The following is a 20,967-nucleotide window of genomic DNA, read 5'->3' on the forward strand; positions in this document are numbered from 1 at the left end:
CATGGAAGTCCAGAGAGATCTTTTTTCTACCAAGGATGTAATTATAAAACAGCTCATATCTTGTGGAACAGGGACTGAGACAGCAGAAACAACTCTGCAAGGGCTTAATCTCTTGATGATTAATCAAACATAGGAAGACCTAGAAAATTCAAATGATATCAAATTATAATTATCAGTATTTTTTTAATCTTCAATGATCTTGTCATTGTGAACACAAACTGTGGACTGTTTCACTTGACGCATAACTGCCTGCAATAAGGAGGCAGGCTGTGCAAAGATGTTTCTGTGTATGAAGTGCTTGCTAATAGTGAAAGAAGCCTGTGCTTTTTTCTGCCCTCTACACTTTGCTGTCTGACAAACACAAAACACACAAAAATGTGATGAAAGGCTAACAGCACAATCTTCACTATCCTGGGAGTAAGCTCTACTAAACATATCAGAGCAAGATGCTGAGTAGGCAGGTTTAGGACTGTCTCCAAGAGACCCTGTATTATTTTTATATTCAGATGTAAGCCATCTTGAATACTTCAATTGAAAACCCAGGTATAAATTATCAAAATAATAACAAATGAAACAGATAGAAGGAGGAGGCACGAGAGCTACTCATATCAAATGACTTAAGAAATCCACGCTGAAAAAAGAGTGAAAAAAGACTGACTGTGGAAATGAGTTACAATAATAAATAAAGCAGTTCAGCACCCTGTTATCTATAGACGACAAGTTCCAGATAGCAGGACTGAGAAGAACCTCTTACTGATGCCCTGGAAAGTGGATGTCAGAGTAGTAGACAACTGGAAGAAGTTAAATCATAAGCTGATTCAGTGTACAGCATTTCTGTGTTCAAATGCTTTGATTAGATTAGAAGTTATTAACCTATACTAATTTAAGGCAATGTTGATAAGTTAGCACCAAGATGTCTTCCTTAAGTGAAACAAAATTACCGGTAATCATTCCTCAACCAATGTTTACCATGAAAGTCAGGAGGGCATCTCCTCATGTTCTTAATATCAAGGCAGAAATGTATGGGAGAAGGTGATCCTTTGGATACCCTGGTCCCAAGCCATGGGCTTTAAAGGGAAAAACCAAAACCTTGAATTGAGCATGGGAGTTGACCAGTAGTAATTGCTGTAGTGTGCAGGACATATGCTCCCAACAGCTAGTCCCCACCAGCAGTCTAGCTGCAGAATTCTACAGTAGCTGCAGTTTTTGAACACTCTTCAAGGGTAGCCCCAAGTAGAGCACATTGCAATAGTCTGGTTTAGGCAGACTAAGGCATGGATTGCTGTGGCTAGATTGGATGCAGTTGACGCATGGAAGTTGGGCAAGTGCAGTCACCTATCAAGCAGCATTCCCAAGCTGCAAGCCTGGCTTTTCAAAGGGATTATAACTCCATCTAAGACAGGGGAGATGTAAAATCCCTGGTCTGTCTTTCTGCTAACTCTGAGAACCTCGGCCTGGTCAAGATTGTTTCAGCTTGTTCATTCTCATCCAACCTATCACTGACTCCAAACACTGGTTAGAACCTTGTAGCATTCACATATTGACCACATCAGTCCTCATATCTCTGATGACTTTTCCCAGTTGTTTCATGTAGATATTAAATAGCATAGGGAATAAGATATAATGATATAGCATCCTGACAGGTCAATGGCTGCATGGGCAGAGCAGAATTTCCTCAACACTATCTTTTGAACTCCCCACCCTGCTGACAGGACTCAAACCACAACATAATACTTCTTAGTCTCAGTGGCAGCTCGGTAGGATACTATAGTCCCGTAGTGGCGAACCTTTGGCACTCCAGATGTTATGGACTACAATTCCCATCAGCCCCTGCCAGCATGGTCAATTGGCCATGCTGGCAGGGGCTGATGGGAATTGTAATCCATAACATCTGGAGTCCCAAAGGTTCGCCACCACTGCTATAGTCAATAGCATCAAAGGCCACTAAGAGATCCAGCAGACCTAGCAGGGCCACATTCCCCCTATTTAATTCTCAACAGAGATCAACCAAGGTGACCAAAGCTGTCTCTGTTCCAGATCCTGACCTGAAGCCAGATTAAAATGGTCCAGAAAATCAGTCTCTTCCAAGAATCCCAGGAGCAGTGAAGCCACGGTCTGCTCTAGTGCCTTGCCAACAAATGGAAGATTGCAGAATGGCTGGAAATTTTCTAAATGCTCAGGGATTTTTTTTTCAAAACAGGTCTAATCGCAGCCTCTTTGAACATGGGCAACACAACTGTCACCCTCAAGGAAGAATTTACCACTCACTCACCAACCCTCTGGCTGATTTTATCAGCCAAGATGAGCAAGGGTCCAGAACACAGGAGGAAGCTCTCACTTGTCTAAGAATCAAATCTACAGCTTCAGAATTCACAAGCTGAAAAGTATTCATATAAATCAGACAAGCAGATGCCAAAGGGTAATCTATCTGAAAGGAAAGCATTTAAATCTTGTTTGCTTACAACTCTGTAATTTGGAATATTAGGTACTACGCATTTAAAAAATGAAACAGGAACCAGACAGAGAATTAATGGCAGGAGAACAATGCTGTGATTACTATAAATAGTATGCCATCGCAATTGTTGTTTAAATTGCAAGGCAAGCTTGTTTAAGAACCTGGCTGAGAACAGTTATGAAACAACTCAGTAACTGAAGTATGTTTGAATATGTTATTACTGTGATTATATATGTAGTTACATAGAAATAAATCCAATTAATTGGTCATGTTTGTTTTCATGTAATCATTTAATGCATATTCTACAAATTCTTTTTATCCCATTGTTACACTCGTTTGGATGTGATGGTTCTGAAAGGGGCTTTGATTTCTTGCTAGAAACATAACACTTAAGTGGGCCAGCAGCAGACAGATTTAGGCATGCAGTTTAACATCTTGCTAGCCTTGCAGTTTGAACCACAAATAGTCGTTTATTTCTATTATTGATGACATCTGTTCTGCTGCCATTAAAATTGTGAATTCAATCACAGAGCTAAACTCAAATCCCTGCTCAGTTTTGAAGCTTGCTAAGAGGTCTGGACAATTCATTCTCTCTGAATCTCTTCATCAAGCCCTTGTCAGAACAATCCATAATTTTCAAGCCACTTTGTAAACTATCATACGTTATGGAAAAACAACAGAAAGAAGGGAAAGAAGTGGCAAAGAAGTGATGAATAAGCATAGAAGAAGTGGGGGAAAGAAGTGATAAAGAACTGATGAATGAGCACGAAAGATCAGATGGCAGTAGAGGAAAAGTTTAACCAATTCAATGCTGAAAAGAGACTTAACTGTGCAATCCAAAGGGGAGGCAAAGCCGCACCGGAAGCAGCAGAAGGGTTACACTAGCATTCATGCCACCAGCACTGTGGAGAGTGGCACAAACTGCTATCATTATCCAGAAGACTTCATTCACCTTTCTTAATCTAACATTTGAGATATTTTTCAAGCCAAGTAGCTATATTAGTCTGTAGCAGCAAAATGAAACCAGCACCTTAAATACTAATAAAATCTGTTCTTGCATAACAATTGTTCTGAGTCAAAGTTCATTTCATTAGAAGGATACAAGTGTAAATCTGTCAAAGTAGACTCTGACTTACAAAAGTGCGAGCTTGAATAAATGTTGTTGGTCTTTACAATGCCAAAAGATTCCTTTCTTGTGGAAGACCAACTAATAATAATACTCACTAAGAATAAAGATTGAAGAACCAACTATTCAGGCATCTGATTTCCCATTTTAATAAAAATATTATATGCTTCTTGGTTGGTCTCAACAGAAAAAAAAGACTACCCAGGGTAAGTCCCAGGGAACATCCTAATAAAACATGCACAGAATTGGGTTGAAGGCCTTTTATTCCTCTGATCATGGTTCACTGGATATCTTGCACTGGCAGGCTATCACTAAAGTAAATATATAGTATTTTCAACTCTCTATTGATGGTGAGCCCATCCCAAATTTTCCAGCAAAGGGAGTGATGATTAAGGTCAGAATAATAAATTGAGAAGGAGTGATAATACTTGTCTTGCGTGAATGTGTGCTTCTAGATCAATTTAAATTTGCTTTCAAGAGAGGCAGATTCAGGGTTGCATGAGAGAGAACGGAAAAAGTTTTTTCTCATTACTTCCCTTGGGCAACAGTGATAGTTACCGTAGGTCTGAAGATGTAAACTTTAATCCACAAAAGATTATGCTGGAGTAAAATTGTTAAAGTGACACAAGATTCAATTTGCTGCAACAGAATAACTGCAATGAAGTAAAAGCTTTATTTAGCCTGGGTTTTTTTTTCCAATCTGAGAACAGTTTATATATATATATATTACAGTTTTCTAGCAGCTTGGGAGTTCAGAAGCGTGTCAACATCCACATAAACTAGATTTTATCCAAACACACTTCAAATATACATATTTTAAGACACATACACAGAACCGTGTAAACTTAACCTGCTGTCTCCCCCAGAGCAGCTCAAATTAAAGCTCGCACATGATGTCACTGTCTTGCACACCACATCCTTGGCTTACAGCTGCAGCCTGCAATCCTAATGCACTACTATGCAAAAAGGTGCCCAGGTAAATCTGCTAGCCCGCTCTGCTCCGAAGCTGGGCATCATCCTCAGACCGGGCCTCACTGCGCCACTGGAGGCGGCTTCGCATCCCCCACCCACCCCGTCCAGCGTTACCCTCTGCTGCTGCTGCGAGGGGAAAAGGACAAAGGCAGAAAGACGCCCTTCTTGGGTTACACGAATGGCAACCACTACGGAGCTCTCGGGAGCGTTGCCATAGCGATGCCAAGGGCCGGGTGGGTGGGGAAGAAAGGGAGGCTGGCGGGCGACATCCATTTGGCCCCCGGTCGCCATGGAAACGACAAGGCCAAGAGCAAAGCGGGAGGAGGGCGAGGCCGGGTTGCTATGACAACGCAGTCTAGTGATGGGGGGCGCTCACCTGCCGAGCGGGCGCTTCATGCCGGAGTCTCCGGCGGGGCGGGCGCTGCCAGGCAGCCGCAGGCTCTGTCTCAGACTGACGCCCTTGTCCAGCTGCGGGGATGGGGAAGGAGAGGTGGAGGCCGCCGGTGCCGAAGGGGCCAAGCGCTCATGCTCCAACGTGACGGACTCGTTCCTCTTCCTCATCCCGGCAGCGCGAGCTCCGTTTGCTTGAGGGAAGACGTCCCACTCCAGTCACCGACGCTGCCTTTCCCTACATTATATCGGCCCAGCCCGGCAACCAAAAGACTAGCGGCGCCTCCCATCCGCCACCAATCAGAAGCGGCCTCGGCCACGTGACTTTTCTACAGCTGTGAGAAATGGCCAGTTTTGTTTGACCATGACAAAGATGGCCACCGCGCTGCAGACTCTCATCTCGCGTCTATGAAGGAAGCGAATGTTTTGCTCCGCCCAAGTCTTTTCGGCACAAATAACCAATTTTCCTCTCTTAAAAAACAAACAAACTTCAGCAAACAGCCATCGAAGCTTCGGGCGCTGAAGCACATGTCGCCATCTTGAATGTGGGTTAGCGGATTCAAGCGTTTGCCGACCTTACCTGCATTCCTTGGTAGTTTACAAGTGTGTTAGTGTTACTATATTAATTTCTCAGTAGTTTATTTTATTTTAGATATTTAGTCAATGTGACTTGGGCCGCCGTGTACGTTAAGACTGCAATCCTCAATTTGTAATTCCGAGTAATTTCAGAGGGACTTATTACTGAGTCGAATTGGTACCTCGGGCTCCACGAACTGCCTTATTCTCCTCTTTGCGCCCTCTGGATTCAGTGTGTTAATTAGTGAAGCCAGATCCACCTTTTATTGTGGTCTGTCTGACGTAAATAAGTGTGTAAATATGCAAAACATATGTATTTTGCAATTGGGATTAAAACTGTATGAACCTTATGACTAACAATGAAAAGCTGTCATTTACGGTACTAATTTACTAATGCTGGGGAAAGCTCTTCTTCTTTATCAGTTTAGTCATGTCGAACACTTGGATACTCTGTAAACCAGTCCCTTCCATGCTTCCCTGTTTGCCAAAACTTCTTTCAATTGGTTGATGTTCATGTCCATGTCCCTCTTAATGGTTTCCAACCAACGAGTCATTGACCTATCCCATTTCTGTTTACCACTGACCATTCTGAATAGCATCTCTTCTTCCAGTGATTTACCCTCATCACATATCCGAAGTAGGTCAGCTTCTGTCTAATGATCTTGCCCTCTACGGACATTTCTGGGTTAATATGCTCCAGGACAGTTTTGTTGGTGACTCTAGCTCAGTGGTTCTCAACCTACCCTTTAGTACAGTTCCTCATGTTGTGGTGGCCCCCAACCCTAACATTTATCCATTTTACAGATGGAGAACACTGATGCAGATAGTCTTAGGCAACCCCTGTGAAAGGGGGGTGAAAGGGGTCCCGACCCCCAGGTTGAGAAGCACTGCTCTAGCTGTCCATGTGGCTCATAAAAGTCTTCTCCAACACCACAGCTCAAGGGCATCCACTTTTCTTCCATCTGTTTTTGTCAGTATCCATGTCTCTCAACCATATATCATGATTGGGAACATGATTGCTGTTATCAGTCTTTGGTGGTGATTGAGATATCTTTGCACTTCCATAGTTGGTCCACTACTTCGGCCATAGCGCTGTGCGCCTAAAGGCTATACGCTTCCGCATCGCCCATTAATGGTTTGGGACGGGACACCATTCCCAGGGAGCCATCTCGCGACAGGCGTGGTAAGTTGCTGCAATGCAGCAGCGCCGACCTGACCTTGCTCCTCTCCCCAGGGCGGCTAAGCTCCTGGAAAACAACCTTAAAGGGTTGTTTCCAACAGCGAGCCCTTCGCATGCACAGCACCGCTTAGAACATCGTTAGCCAGCCCACTACCTTGTTCCATTTACAGATACCATCGCCGTCCCTCCCGGTTCTGGAGGTCGAGGGCAGCGGGCGGGCTTCACGGCCAGCAGGTGACGGCGAGGACAAGGTGAGTCGGATCGGGAAGAAGAGGCGTTCCATGCGGAGTCAGCCGGGCAGTCTGTCGTTTCTCTTAGAGGCCGGCCCGCGATGCTTGCATGCGAACGGGTTCACTTCACGCCGGGCGGAATTTTGCCATGGAGGTTTCCACGGCCGCGGCAGAAACGGCCAAAGGCGTTTCATACGGCCCATTAATGTAAAGCCCTGGGGGCCGGGAAATCACATGCGTCCCAGGGGCCTTCGGCTCCCGCACAGGCGATGTTGCTGCAATGCAGCAGCGCTGACCAATCCCCAGGGGCGTCAAGCCTCCCTGAAAACAATCCTTTAAAGGGTTGTTTTCCTTCAACTGTAGCGATGTTCAGCGGTCTTGGTACAGCGCCGCCAGAGATACGCTGTTTCCGATCCAACTCACCTTGTCCGCAAAATTCGTTTGCCTGCTGGCCGTCGAAGCCCATACGCTGTCCTCCGACCCCTGGAGGTCGAGGCAGCGATGGTAGCTCAACTTGACTCAACGCAAACCTGACGATGAACAAATATCGGCGAGGAAAGAAGAAATGACTCATGGGGCGCCGACGATCTGCCGACTCTCAAGAGGCGTCCGCGTCTGCATCGCGAAGCGGCCTCCGCCTTCACGCTTGGCGAATTCTTGCCAGCGTGGAAGCCCTTACGGCGATAGAAGCGGCCAAGAATCCTGAGCTCTGCTGTCGAGCCGCCATTAAGATGGATGAGGGATCCAAAGAAAATGATGCTGTCAACCACTTTTCTTTCTTCATTGTTCATTTTAATATGGACTTCTTTGTTGGCAGTGGTCATGATCTTGGTCTTTTTGATGTTTAGGTGAAGTCCCATCTTTTTGCTTTCTTCTTCTAATTTCAGTACCAGTTTCTTCAGGTCCTTCTCACTCTCAGCCAGTAGGGTTATATCATCTATATACCTCAGGTTGCTGGTGGTTCTTCTGCCGATTTTCACCCTAATATTTAAGTCCAGCTTTCTCATGATCACTTCTGCATAGAGGTTGAACAGAAAAGGAGAGAGGATGCATCCTTGTCTAGTACCCGTTTTGATCTTGAACCAGTCTCCGTCCCATACCTGGTTCGCACTGTGGCTTCTTGATTATCATAGAGTGATTTGATCAATTTGATCAGGTGTATAGCCACTCCTACTTCTCTCAATGCTTCCCAGTTGTGCTCAACACAATCAAAAGCCTTGGTGTAGTCAATGAAGCATAAATAGAGCTTCTTCTGGTACTCCCTTGCCTTTTCCATAATCCATTTTAGATTTGCAATGTGATCTCTGGTTCCTCTGCCCTTGCATAATCCATCTTGGACATCAGGAAGTTCTCGCTCAATGATGTTGCCCAAGTCCTTTGGTATGATCTTTAAAAGTATCTTGCTGGCATGGGGGATTAGGGCACTATAGGTTCTATAGTTGGCACAGTCTCTGGAGTTGCCTTTTTTTGGTAGTTGAATGAAAACTGATCTTTTCCATTCCTTTGGTCATGTGCAAGTCCTCCAGATCTTCTGATAGAATGCTGTCAGTACAGCGCTTGGGACTAGTGAAAAGCAGGGGAAAGCAGAGAACACAAATCTGTCCTCCACACCCCAGAAATATTTCTCACATAACAGAGAACTATTCTTCAAGTGTACTCAGAGTACTACTGTGTTCTATTCAATGGGACTTACTCCCGGGAAAGAATCCTTAGGATTGCAGTCTCGGTTTCCAATTATGAAATCACGCAGGACAGGACAGTAACATCTGTCCCTTCATGTCTCACCTGTCCACCTCTGCTCTGGTAGCCGCCCGAACTGTGAACGAAATCTAACGCCCCCGCTCAGTAGAGCTCTACCAACATCACCCTGGGGATTCTACACGCTGTCTCAATACCGTCAGCACAATCGCAACGGCTGGGTATGTCCCATCTCTCTTCCCGTATGACGTAAAGCTACTGAGTAGTTTCTATTGGCTGCGTCGTGGGGAGGCGCGGGTTTCGTTCGCGCGCGCCAGAGGCTACAGGGAAGTGGGTCTGTGTTGGGGAGAGGCCGAAGGTGTCGCCGTTTGGGTCGGTACCATGTTCTGTGAGAAAGCTATCGAGGTCATCCGGGAACTCCACCGCGCTAGCGACGGTCAGCTCCCTGCGTTCAATGTAAGCCTTTGGCGGCGCAGCAAGGGCTTTTTCTCAGCTTTTCTAACCTTGAGCTGGCCTGAATGGACACAACTCTGACCGGTGTATGCCTGCAATTCTGCTTTCCTCAGCTGGTCTACCCCCCTTACCGACCTGAAACCTTCGGGAATTTCGCCTTGTTCTCCTCAGCTATTTTCTTCCTGAAGATAAGTCATTCACTCCACCGGCGACATTAGTTCATTTGCTGTCTTGTGCATTTTATTCCACCTTCTTCGGGAAACGCACGAGGCTCCTATGCTCTGAGTCTGGCCGGATCAAACTTGTGATAGAGCATTTTGGAAAAGGCATATTATATTTTATTTAGATATTAATAAACAGCTAATAATCAAAGCTCAGGATAATCGATAAAGGACCTGAACAATGACACATAGTGTGAATTTATTGTTCTATGGTTATTAAGTTGGCACACCAGATGGCAACGATACATTCTAGGTGCAAGGGTCGACTCTAGGTTGACTGAAAAAGTTCACTTTAATACTAACTGAAATGCCTTTAGTGTCTAAAATACAGTTTGTAAGTGATCATACATCGCGTGAAGTGATATAATGTATGATGTGTCTTTACCAACTTGTAAACTACTTTAAAAGATAGAAACTTGTTTATGTACTTTGCTTCTTGCCTTTTAAATTGCCAAGAGTCAATTTATTTCTGCTGCAGAGAACTAAACCCTTGTATTTATTCATACCTCTCACCTCTAGAGTTTTATTGGCTAAATAACTTTACAGTTTTAGCATCTGATACTTATCACTTGCTGTATCATTTGTATCCTTCAGCAAAGTCCCTTGGAGATGTTTTGGGTTTGTTAAGCAACCACAAACATCCTGCATTTACTGGAGTGAAGAAGGGAGTACCCAGGTTGAAAGGTTTAGAGCAAGGGTCCCCAGGGAGGTGCCCATGGGCACCATCATGCTTATTGACATGGATTCCAGGGATTTAAAATCTAATAAAACAGCTATTTGTTTTTCTAAAAAGCACTCAGGCATGTGATGCAGTGGAAGACAGAATGAATGAGACTGAAACACAGAGCCAGTTTTCAACATGTAACAGTCTCAAACACAGTTATTCAGATTTTCCACTTCTAGCGTTTACTGGGTACAGATAACAAATACAGATAACAAACACATCCCATTTATACTCTTACTGATTTCCTTCAGTAGATCAGGTCACATGTAGATATTTCTTTTTAAACCTTAGATGACTATTTCAATTTTTATGAATAGAATATTTGCTTCCCTGTCTGCTTAAGATTTTTCCTTGAATTAGGCATGAGAATAGTTCAAAAGATTTGATTAAAATTGGTTCTTGTTTTTGTTGCAGGAAGATGGGATCAGACAAGTACTTGAGGAGATGAAAGCTTTATATGAACAGAACCAGGCTGATGTGTAAGTAAAGAAAATCACATGCAAAAGTTAAGACATAAAGGTACATTTATTCTGTGATAAAAGAACTGTCTTGTTTATAGCCAGCAGAAAGGTCAGGATATCTTTTAATATAATTTTCTTTGTACAAAAACGTCTTCAGTGTTCTAAGATCCTCAGTAGCTATGGATTCTGCTTTATTTTCTGTACAACCATGTGATTTTTAATGCTTTTATTTTGTTTTGTAATCTTTGCAGCATTAAAGCAAATATTTAATAAGATCCATAACATATGTAGTAAAATGCAAAGGGTAATCAAATTAAATTCCAGAATTTAAAGAACCAGTGGCTAGCTAAGCTTTTAGAATAGCCATGACTAAAACTAGACAAACGTAAAAAGGTTTATTTTGGAAAAATTCCATTGCCATAAAATGAGGCAAGCAAGAAGATGAGCACAAAATGGAAGATAGAAGAAGAGTTGGTTTTTATATTCTGCTTTTCTTTGTCTTTAAGGAGTTTCAGAGCAGCTTGCAATCACTCTCCCTTCTCCACAACAGATACTTTGTGAAATAGGTGGGACTGAGAGAGTTCTGAGAAAACTGTGACTAGCCCAGGTCTCCCAGCAGGCTTCATGTATAGGAGTGGGAGAAAAAAACTCAGTTCACCATATAAAAATCCATCGCTCATATGGAGAAGTAGGGAATCAAACCAGGTTCTCCAGATTAGAGTTTATCGTTTTTAACTGCTACATCATGCTTATTTTAAATGTGGATAATTTATTAAATAAATCTCATAGCAATTTGATAAAATAGCTGTCAAGTGCCCAATTGCTTGTCCTTCTTTTCATTACTTTTGTATTCTACTTTACAAAAAAGTATGTTTCAGGTACTAATGGTAATATCACTGATTACATAATTAGTTCCTTTCTCTATGGCTGATTCCGCATGGGCCAAAAACAGTGGTGTGAAAACAGTATAAACTCTTTTACACCGTTTTAAACCCTTTTACACCATTTTCACACTGCTGTTTTTGGTCCATGTGGAATCAGCCTATACCTCATTCCCTTCTCTTTGCCCACCAAAAGCTCTGTGAATGGAGCAGATATTCACATGACCATGTGTTTGTATGTGCAGCTCTCTGTTGCACAGTGCATAGTATCCACTGATCCTCTGTGATGATTTTAAGGATGGCTCAGGCAATTGCTGAGGAAAGGGGAAGGCAAGGGAGATCTGCCTACTTGGACTCATTTAGTTCATTGATTTGGCTCCAGCCTGGTGTATTCTTATAAAGTTTTGTGATTTTAAAGTGTATATTAATACATCATATCATTCCATTATTACTAGAAATGAAGCTAAGTCAGGACACAGTGAGTTGATTCCAACAATCAAATTCCGTCATTGTTCTCTGCTCAGAAATCGACGATGTATAGTTGCCTACTTGTAAGTTTTTCATTGTTTCTGTAACAAGGAAAATGAGACCAAAAAGTTTCCACAGCCATTTCTAGTTCCTCCAGTTCTGGGGCTAATGTATTTCAAAGTGATTGTTCTAGGTGGTTGGACTTGAGATTGCAAATGCCTTAACAGACCAGGTGATCGGGAGCAACAGCCGCAGAAGGCCATTGCGTTCACATCCTACATGTGAGCTCCCAAAGGCACCTGGTGGGCCACTGCGAGTAGCAGAGAGCTGGACTAGATGGACTTTGGTCTGATCCAGCTGGCTTGTTCTTATGTTCTTATGTTCTTATGACTTGCGGAACAGCTCCGTGTCTTAGGGCACCATCATATCATGTAAACAACTGGCATAATTTGTTTTAAAAATTAGCTTAACCTGTGTATTTATGTTTTTGTTGTTACTACTGGTGATTATTGAGTTGAACAGACACACTAAACTGTAGCATAGAGGCTTGATTGACAACTTTGATGGAAGGTGTCCTTTGTGCTGCATGAAGCCATGAGAAACACAGGCCTCTTTGGGGTCAGAAGACCACACAGACCATCAACTTGAGGGAGCAGTAGAAATAGCCCTGGCAAAGAGGAGCAAGCGTGCAGCACCATGTTTCCAAGTCAGGGACCATTGCAGGTGCTCCAACCAGTGACAGCATATGTACTGACAGCCAGCTGTGCAGCAGCTGGGTTGTTGGATCTCCCAACACACAAAAAAAGTTTTCCTCTGCACAGTATCCACTAAAGAGTAAGCTTTCAAGTCATAATAAAGTTCTGATTTTAACTCAATAAGCATTATAGGGTTAAATGGACTCTGTTTTGCATTATCAATGCATTTATTATGTGACCATCTTTATTATGCTACCATCAGGTATGACCGCTTACTTCGCATCCGAGCGCTGAGGTGGGAATATGGGAGCATCTTACCAAATGCTGTCCGATTTCATATGTCAGCTGAAGAAGTAAGCTAGTTTGTTGTACAGTACTTTCAGAAGATAAGGGAACACTCTAGAAATTTACAAATTGTATCCAGAGTGGTGTTGTCAGAACAGAACTTCCCTCTTCCACTTCAGCCCACTATGCCCCATAAAATGTTTCTCCTTGAAACTCAGGAGCCCCACAAGAACAGGATCGAGAACAGAGAAGGGGTCTATAGCAACAGAGAGAAATCAGTAAAAATTGGGCACATGCTCTTTTGCCAGAAGTGTCCTTCTGCTGGCAGAAAATTAGCTTAAACCATAGGAAGGTATAAATAGTACATTGATATTGAGTATTCCATGATCTTGTATATGCATGAAAAATTATGCCACAGGCCTAGTAGTTCAGACTAGTCCAATCTCATCAGAGCTCAGAAGCTTAACATGGGTGAGTACTTGGAGGGGAGACCACCAAGGAGGCCTGGGGCTGCTGTACCATGAAAGGCAGTGGCACACCACCTCTGCTGATCTCTTAGCTTGAAAATGGCAGTCCAAAAGACCGGGGTTAATTAGAACTTAATGGGGTTGTCATTCATCAGTTTAAACTTCCCTTGCAATTTACCTTTATGAGACACGCTGATGAGCTATCAAGAAATAGCGTTTTAATTCCTTAATTCATGAAAATGTTACATCCAATATTCTGGCATGCTGCATTTCCATATGCAGGAAGGTCTGTCATGGAGCAGCACTCTGACATTCATTTCCTCTACCTCTTTTCTGAAAAGGTACAATCCCGAGTCCTGTCCCACATGCATTTGCCGAACTCCCTTAAATTGCACATACACTTCTAATGAAAAGTGTTCCACAATTAGGTACCCTCTGTTCAAATGACAATAGCCAGGTGTCCTTCAAATTTTGTTCCAGAAAAAGTCTAGGCTTCCTCAGAATGTTGTCTGGAGCTATCAATCGTAATGGCCAAGTTTCTTTTAATAACAGCTGCCAATGCCAAACTTCTCATGCAGTATGCAGCTGCAGAGGCATGGGATGTTTTCTAAGAACTGTTTCGGTTTATGTGACAGTGAGGCCAACAGGTCTAGCCACTGTGCCAGGTGAATTCTCCAGGTGCACCCTTAAACCTGCATTTGTACATCACGAGCCTGACTGTTCACAGACCCAGCTTGTTGCAAGGCTCATATGCACCTCTTGCAATGACAAATCTTGATCGACATCTCAGGGCTTTTGTGCACTTAGCTGCTTGCAGCATGACTGTGTGCTTCACAGTGAGGTTTTCCCATGGTTTCCATTTAAAAGGGAAGTTTTCTGCTGTGAAGTGTCCCCAGCCACACTGATCCAGTCAGTCCTTTTGTCTGCCTCCCTCTTATTTGCCATGCAACCTCCCTCTAGGAAAGTTGCCTGCCATCTTTATCGATAGTTCAATAGATCATGTCAAGTTCGCTAAACCAGCAGCATGAAAATAAAAAACAGTGTGGCCAAAAGAGCTGTTGAGTGGGTGGGGGAAGATGGAGAGAGAGAATAATGCATGGCCATCTCCTTCACTTTCGTTGCGAAGGCAGTAGGGAAAGTCGAACTTTACCTGCTTTTGGGAACCATGGAGATTTCCTGATCTGCGGCATGCTGCGTTCAGGAACAGAAAAATGTGAGTGTAACTGAGAATCTGACCCAAAGGGGAGGTATACTCACTGCGAAGTAGACCACCAAGTGCATAAATTGCCTCAGTCTGGTAACCTGTGAGATGGAGATCTGTGCTTAAGCTGAGTTAACCCCCCCTCCCCCCCAAAAAAATCAACAACAAAAAGCTAGGATTTTCAATGTAGATTGAACTAGAAACCTGGTTTGGACTGATTAATATATGTGTAAGGGGTAGGCTGAACTAACTGCACTTGAGCCAAACTTCATTTGTACATTTTGAAAAACTGAAGTTAATTTTAAACCACCCTACTGCAGGAAGCTACAGCTGTACCTCAGGATTTAGGAGGCTATCTTCCTGACCATATTTCAAATAATGTGAAGTGTTTATGTTTGAATACAAAACTTGCAGAGAAGACAGTAAGCTAGAAATCAGTGAGGCACATAGTATGTACTGAAGATTTTTGTTACACATATACAATTACATGTTTACAGACATCCATTTTAAGTATTACAATAATAAAAAAACCAGTATCCAGAATAGTACCGTATTTGTTTACTAATCATTTGCTTTAGAGTGCTGATAGTTTTTAAGACTCAGCACTGATGTAACATTTCAAATTGTGATTTTGTCTTTTCATAGAATGTATAAAATGTGGGTGGGGCTATTTTTTAACAATAGCTTGCCAAGAAATGAGGGAATACTATTTGGTGATGGTCTGGTATGACCAGTCTTTTGGACTGTCTCACTTAGTATGCACATTCTTTTATTGATGCTGTATTCCAGACTCCATGGAACCATTAATTTATGCTTGGGGAGTTAAGTATCTCTGAATGTGCTGCAAGCATGAGACAATTGACATCATCTCTGGTTGGTTTGGGTACCATTTTGAGAATTTCAGTTTTACCCCATTATTTACCTTTTTCTGTTATCTTTGGCTTTAGAGTAATTTTTTCTTGACATTCTGAAAACAGTATGTAAATCCTAGATTAATTAGAGAGGCATGTTGTGTCTCTAGATGGAATGGTTCAACCAATATAAGAAGTCTTTGGCTACCTATATGAGATCATTAGGAGGAGGAGAAGGGCTGGACCTTACACAGGATATTAAACCCCCCAAAAGCTTGTATATTGAAGTAAGTAACTGAGAATTATGCTATACTTAATTCCTCTAGAGTGGGTTCTGGTTTAACTGGTGTTATGGTAAATTGTAGATGTTAAAAAGGTGTATGTGTGCCTAGATAAGACTAATTCTTTGCAGGGTTGATATATTTTGTTATCAGAAGTCTGATTATAAGAAATAATTAAAAGTTAACTTCAGATGCAGGTGCTTATTAATTTATCAAGAAATTATAAATCTTTTTTATGTTTAAAGGAAGAAAAGTCATTGTTTCAATTTCAGAGGATTAATAAGTAATATGGCAAAGGTAGCTGCTGATTTTCTCACTCAGTCCTACGTTGACATTTGGGTTCTGACAGGCTAATGGTGTTCTTCCATTCCTCCTTTCTAAGGTTCGATGTTTAAAAGACTATGGAGAATTTGAGATTGATGATGGCACGACAATTCTATTGAAGAAGAATAGCCAGGTATTTATGACATGACAAAAAAGAGACTCAAGGTTCCAGCCATGCTAGCCTGCTTCTATTTGTGCTTACAACCTCAGGTGGACTCTCCTTAGTGCCTTTTATTTGAAAGGAACTCTAGCATAGCTTAAGATCTAACTTTTCCCATTGTAGAATTATTCCTTATGAACTAGACTGAAGGATTGAGACAATTATGAAATTATTTTAGGTTGTCATAGTATTGATTCAGTTTGCATTAGATTGTCTGGACTGAACAAATATTTGTATCTGATTTACAAATGGTGACTCTTTTTTTTCCCCTCCCTCAGCATTTTTTACCCCGGTGGAAATGTGAGCAATTGATCAGGCAAGGAATTTTGGAGCATGTCCTGTCTTAATTTAATGCTCAGTAACAGTCTGCAGGAGGACTTTTTGGAGAGGTAGCCAAACACTTAACAAGTTTTAGATGGGTGCAAGCAAGATTGGTGCCAAGGAGTTCAAGCTACAGTTGTGAAAATGGCACATCTAATACTTTGTGAAGAGAAAAATGAGAGAACATGGCTAATCTAATAGCACTTTCCTGAAACAAGTGGATTTCTTTTTGTAACTTTACATAGTTCCTTCTGGGTATATTTTATATACTTCTGTACAAAAAAGAAGCAGAGAAATATTATGAACAAATGCAAATCATGATCTTTTGCTAGTGTGAAATTACAGTGTTGTATTGGTAATCCAACTTTATGTGTGATATTATGCAGATGACATTTGTTATCCTTAGAATAACTGTTGTAATGCTTAAATAAACAGGAGTCTTCTGGCACCTTAAAGACTAACAATTTTATTCTAGCATAAGCTGTTTCAGATGCAATGAGTAGTTCTCTCTATGCTGTCATTTAAGGTCCTGTAAAAAAACAAATAAATAGCACAGTCAAGAGGCCATGAAATGAACAAATAACAGGGTGAAATGTAATTATATAAAATTCCAATCTGATCATGAACAAATAGAGACCATTTACTAGTTACGCAAAGCTAGTTAATACCTGTAATACATGAGGAGTTATAGGTGCTGCTAACATGGCTATTTTTCTGGTTGCTAAAAGTAATTAAGGCTGAGTTCAACTGGAACAAGTAGATGTAAAACGCATTAACTCATGTAATTTTATGAGTGCTTTTCTGGTATTAAACTTTTTTCACTGTTAGTTTTTGTTCTGTAGGAATATCAGTGCATTAAGGCATAGATGAGTGCATGCATGATGAGGTTATTTCCCTTCTGGAAAGCTTAAGTTGCAACATGCCAGGCAGTGGCCATAAGAAAAGAAGATTCCCCTGAACTTCCACAGCCCCTAACTTTACCGAGGGCCTTTTCCCTCGGCCGCCGTCGCTGGGCGCAATTCCCAGCGCCCGGCATCCCTGGCGCGCGCCCGGACGTCCCCGCACTCTGTGCAGGGTCATCAAAAGGCGCCACAACAGCATGCGCAGGGATGCTCCTCATTGAGGGGCGGCAGCATCGGGGCACGCTTTAAGTGTGCTGTTACCGCCCCTCATTAAGGGGAGTGCCGGGGGACCCCGCGCTACTCTCCTCAAGTAGCACGGGGCTTAAGGTAAGTGGGGAAAGGCCCCGAGTTTTCTTTTCTCTCTTAAAAGAAGATCAGTATAGGGAAGAAGATGGGATTTCTCATTTTAAATTCTGTATTCTTGCAACTGCTTTAGAACTAGATCCTGAAGCTCAATGCAGCTGCAGTATATTTAAATGGTGTTTCATCATAGACAATAGATGGCAAAGGTGATTGGAGGAAGATTCCAATTATTGAGTGAAAAGTTGTTTCTCTCTGCACTGTTGCCTGGATGTCTACACAATTCCAAGTGGAGGTAATCTTGGTTCCTCTTGAGGCACTTACAAATCAAGTTGCCCACTTGCTTTTAGAGACAACATCCTCTTAGAAGATTGTAGTCAGTGCTGAAAGCCGTTTCCCCAGAACCAAACCTCTAACAGCTGCTATGTCAGAAACATGGATTATGAGCTGCTACATCTGTGGTCCCACAATATCACGTTTTAGAATTAGCATCAAAATTCTGATTTTTAAAAAATGAACTTACATAATTTTTAAAAGACAGAGTGTGTGTATAAATGTAGCTCTTTTTGAAATTTTACCACTACTTACAAAGAAATCAAAACATGGAAATAAGAGTTCTTCCACTATCAGCAAATCAGCAGGTACTAGGGTTATGCACACACAGTATGCCTTTAATAGCTTCTTAAATGTGCAGGTTTAATTTCCACAAAGCTCTCTATACTGTGTCTGTAATTCAAGCAACCTTATACTTTCATTTTGGATTCTAGGCATGCAGGCACCTGCAGCTGATACTGCAGCAGCATCCTAGGGTATGAAATTGCTACTTACATAGGGAGTTTGAACTTTCCGTACACAAGGATGCCACCCTGGCTTCACTGAGATCGTTCCTAAAGCGATACAGTAAAGTATAAAGGTGGGAAACCCCTGGAGATGCTTGGAAGTACCATGATGCCACTGGGGAAAGAAGAAAAAAACCTATTTCCCCATAACTACTTAAAAATAATAGGGTGGAATTCAACTGTGCTGTGTGCTTGTAATACAACAGAGCTTGGACCTTTTGAACTGATAAGAAGCCCGGTGCTCAAAATACAATATGATCCCAAGTTTGCCTTCCTAGACATCAAGGCTACAGAATCTTGGCACCACATTTCAACTAATTAAATTGATTAAATTATTGCTGTATCATCATGACAAGGCAGGGTTTATGACTGCAGAATAAGTCCTACTCCTATCTCACTCTGGCCTTAAGGTCACCTGGTCAGCAACAGGGTTGTATGATTGTGTTAAATCATTAGGAATGGATTTGATCAGTCAATGAGCCGTGACCACCACAAATCTGCTGCTCATAAAGGATGATTAGTTCAGCCTAGCAAAATGTGCTTCCTGGTACCTTTTTGTTTTGATTCCTTAATTCACCATTCTGGATATTGACAAGTGCGCTCTTGATGCCTAAAACTGTGGCTCCTGACACCTTGGGACTTCGCTCTTTGTGAAACTGTACAGCTGAAATTGGTAACATTTTACTTTGAATCGTACCTTTGGGGCATCTGGATTCACTGTTGATCTTCAGGAAGCAGCTGAAGATAGTTTTATTTAGGACTGCATTTGACTTGTTTAATTTATTGTCAGTCCTATCGGAGTTTTAAAATATTTGCCTTTTATTTAATGTTTTATTCACATTGTTTTACTGTGTTTTGTTATAATTGTACTTATTTTGTAAGCTGCCTTGTCTTCTGCAAGGGAGAAAGGCTAATGTTTTAATTTCTAATTCAAAAATTAGAAATGGGTCCTGCAGGGCCTTAGTCACTATCAGATCATCCCTTGTGCTATCATCACTAACTCCATTCCACTAGGGAAAGCAAATAAAAGTTACAATGTGAAACAGGCTAGCCATCAAAATCCCAGCAAAGGGATGACCCATTTCCCTTACAAAACAGATTTACTTGTCCCTTTTTTCTCCCTAACAGCAGCTGGGTAAGTTGGAAGAATTCTATCGAAGAAATGTTGCAGGGAGTGAAGGATCAGTTCTCCTTTGTCTACAGCCTTAAGCCATATCAAAAACCTCCCATTACATACACACTATTTAACTATAAACCAGCAACAGTGTTGCGTAGCAGTTGATATGAGAACAAGATCTGAGAGACCCAGATCCAAATACCCACTCTACCACGGATGCTTACTGGGTGACCTTAGGCTAGTCACATACATTCAGCTTAACCTAACTCCCAGGGTTCATGTGAGGATAAAATGGATGGAAGAGAGCAATGTAATCAGAGGTTGGTCACCAGTAGCAGAAAGGAAAGGTACTAAATAAGCCAAAGTAAACCATGCATAAGCAAACTATGACAGTGAGTCTATAGCTGATTGTTTATCTAATAGGGTCTCTTACTGTATAAGCAACATAAAGCCTAAACCAGGGGTGTAATGAGGCAAACTGTAGCCCTGGGCAAAACCTGAGTTGGATGCCCCCCCCCACCCCACCCATGGGCAGCCACTCCACCACGACCAATTTTTTTTTTGCACCCGGACATTGGTGCCTGCAGGGGGTGCATTTTTAGACATATCAGCACCACAATTTCAGCGTATCAAGAGACTGTCCTTATGCTATCCCCCAGGTTTAGTGAGGTTTGGTTCAAGGAGTCCAAATTTATGGACTCCCAAAGGGGGTGCCCCATCCCCCATTGTTTCCAATGGGAGCTAATAGGAGATGGGGGCTACAGTTTTGAGGGTCCAAAACTTTGGCCCCCCCTGAACCAAACTGCACCAAACCAGGGGAGTATCATAAGGGCAGTCTCCTGATGAGATCCTGAAAGTTTTGAGACTGTGCCTTCAGAAATGTGCCCCCCCCCCCGCCTGCAACCCCCATTGACAGCAATACAGAAAACAATGCAGAACAAAGATTCTTGGGCAAATTTCTGGGATTTTCCTGCAGGGGGTGCATTTTTGGACGTATCGGCACCAAGATTTCAGGGTATCATCTGGAGACTGTCATTATAACACCCCCCAAGTTTGGTGCAGTTTGGTTCAGGGGGGCCAAAGTTATTGACCCCATCCCCCATTCTTTGCTAAGGAGATGGGAGCTACCCTTTTGAGGGTCCATAACTCCCTGCAGGCCAAAAATGGAAAACCACTAACAATACCCAAAAATGAACCCTGCATTTTGATGCCCCCCACAAGGTGGTGACCTGGGCAGCTGCCCACCTTGCCCAATGGGCATTACACCCCTGGCCTAAACACACCACTTGTTACCCAAGAGCTCTTAGCCAATATGTTCCATAGGTATAATCTCCTGCAGTCTGAATAGCAGTCATGTCCTTTCTGGCTTGTTCTTTATGAACCCATCTG

At 42.4% G+C, this 20,967-nt stretch overlaps 2 protein-coding genes across 4 annotated transcripts in view; one reads left to right on the plus strand and one right to left on the minus strand.

Moving 5' to 3' along the window:
• The window catches only part of ABHD12 (abhydrolase domain containing 12, lysophospholipase), a 58,428-nt gene extending 53,196 nt beyond the window's left edge, over positions 1-5,232 (minus strand). Inside the window, exon 1 of the mRNA XM_048519620.1 lies at positions 4,930-5,232. Coding sequence (XP_048375577.1) covers positions 4,930-5,114 — 185 coding nt within the window. The 5' untranslated portion in view covers positions 5,115-5,232. The remainder of the gene's footprint in view (positions 1-4,929) is intronic.
• A 39-nt stretch (positions 5,233-5,271) lies between these two features.
• GINS1 (GINS complex subunit 1) lies at positions 5,272-16,868 on the plus strand. 3 transcript variants are annotated; one of them, XM_048519640.1, is made up of 7 exons: positions 5,272-5,546; positions 10,440-10,504; positions 11,823-11,918; positions 12,793-12,883; positions 15,505-15,621; positions 15,998-16,072; positions 16,378-16,868. In XM_048519640.1, exons 1-7 carry the CDS (start codon positions 5,487-5,489, stop codon positions 16,444-16,446), a joined length of 573 nt encoding a protein of 190 aa, XP_048375597.1. In that variant the 5' UTR covers positions 5,272-5,486; the 3' UTR covers positions 16,447-16,868. The 3 variants fall into 3 exon arrangements, with proteins under 3 accessions (XP_048375597.1, XP_048375606.1, XP_048375588.1); XM_048519649.1 differs by having other exon boundaries at positions 5,272-5,488; XM_048519631.1 differs by lacking the exon at positions 5,272-5,546 and adding an exon at positions 8,919-9,083.
• Positions 16,869-20,967: the final 4,099 nt, after the last annotated feature.

This window comes from Sphaerodactylus townsendi, linkage group LG01 (assembly GCF_021028975.2).
Source record: "Sphaerodactylus townsendi isolate TG3544 linkage group LG01, MPM_Stown_v2.3, whole genome shotgun sequence".
In the NCBI taxonomy this organism is placed as follows: domain Eukaryota; kingdom Metazoa; phylum Chordata; class Lepidosauria; order Squamata; family Sphaerodactylidae; genus Sphaerodactylus; species Sphaerodactylus townsendi.

What these genes read in the sequence shown, in the direction of transcription:
- GINS1 (XM_048519631.1), top strand. Translation starts at nt 9,009, where the DNA reads ATGTTCTGTGAGAAAGCTATCGAGGTCATCCGGGAACTCCACCGCGCT. An exon ending in GTCAGCTCCCTGCGTTCAAT is followed by an intron (nt 9,084 to 10,439) that starts GTAAGCCTTTGG and finishes TTTTTGTTGCAG; the next exon opens with GAAGATGGGATCAGACAAGT. An exon ending in CGATGTATAGTTGCCTACTT is followed by an intron (nt 11,919 to 12,792) that starts GTAAGTTTTTCA and finishes TGCTACCATCAG; the next exon opens with GTATGACCGCTTACTTCGCA.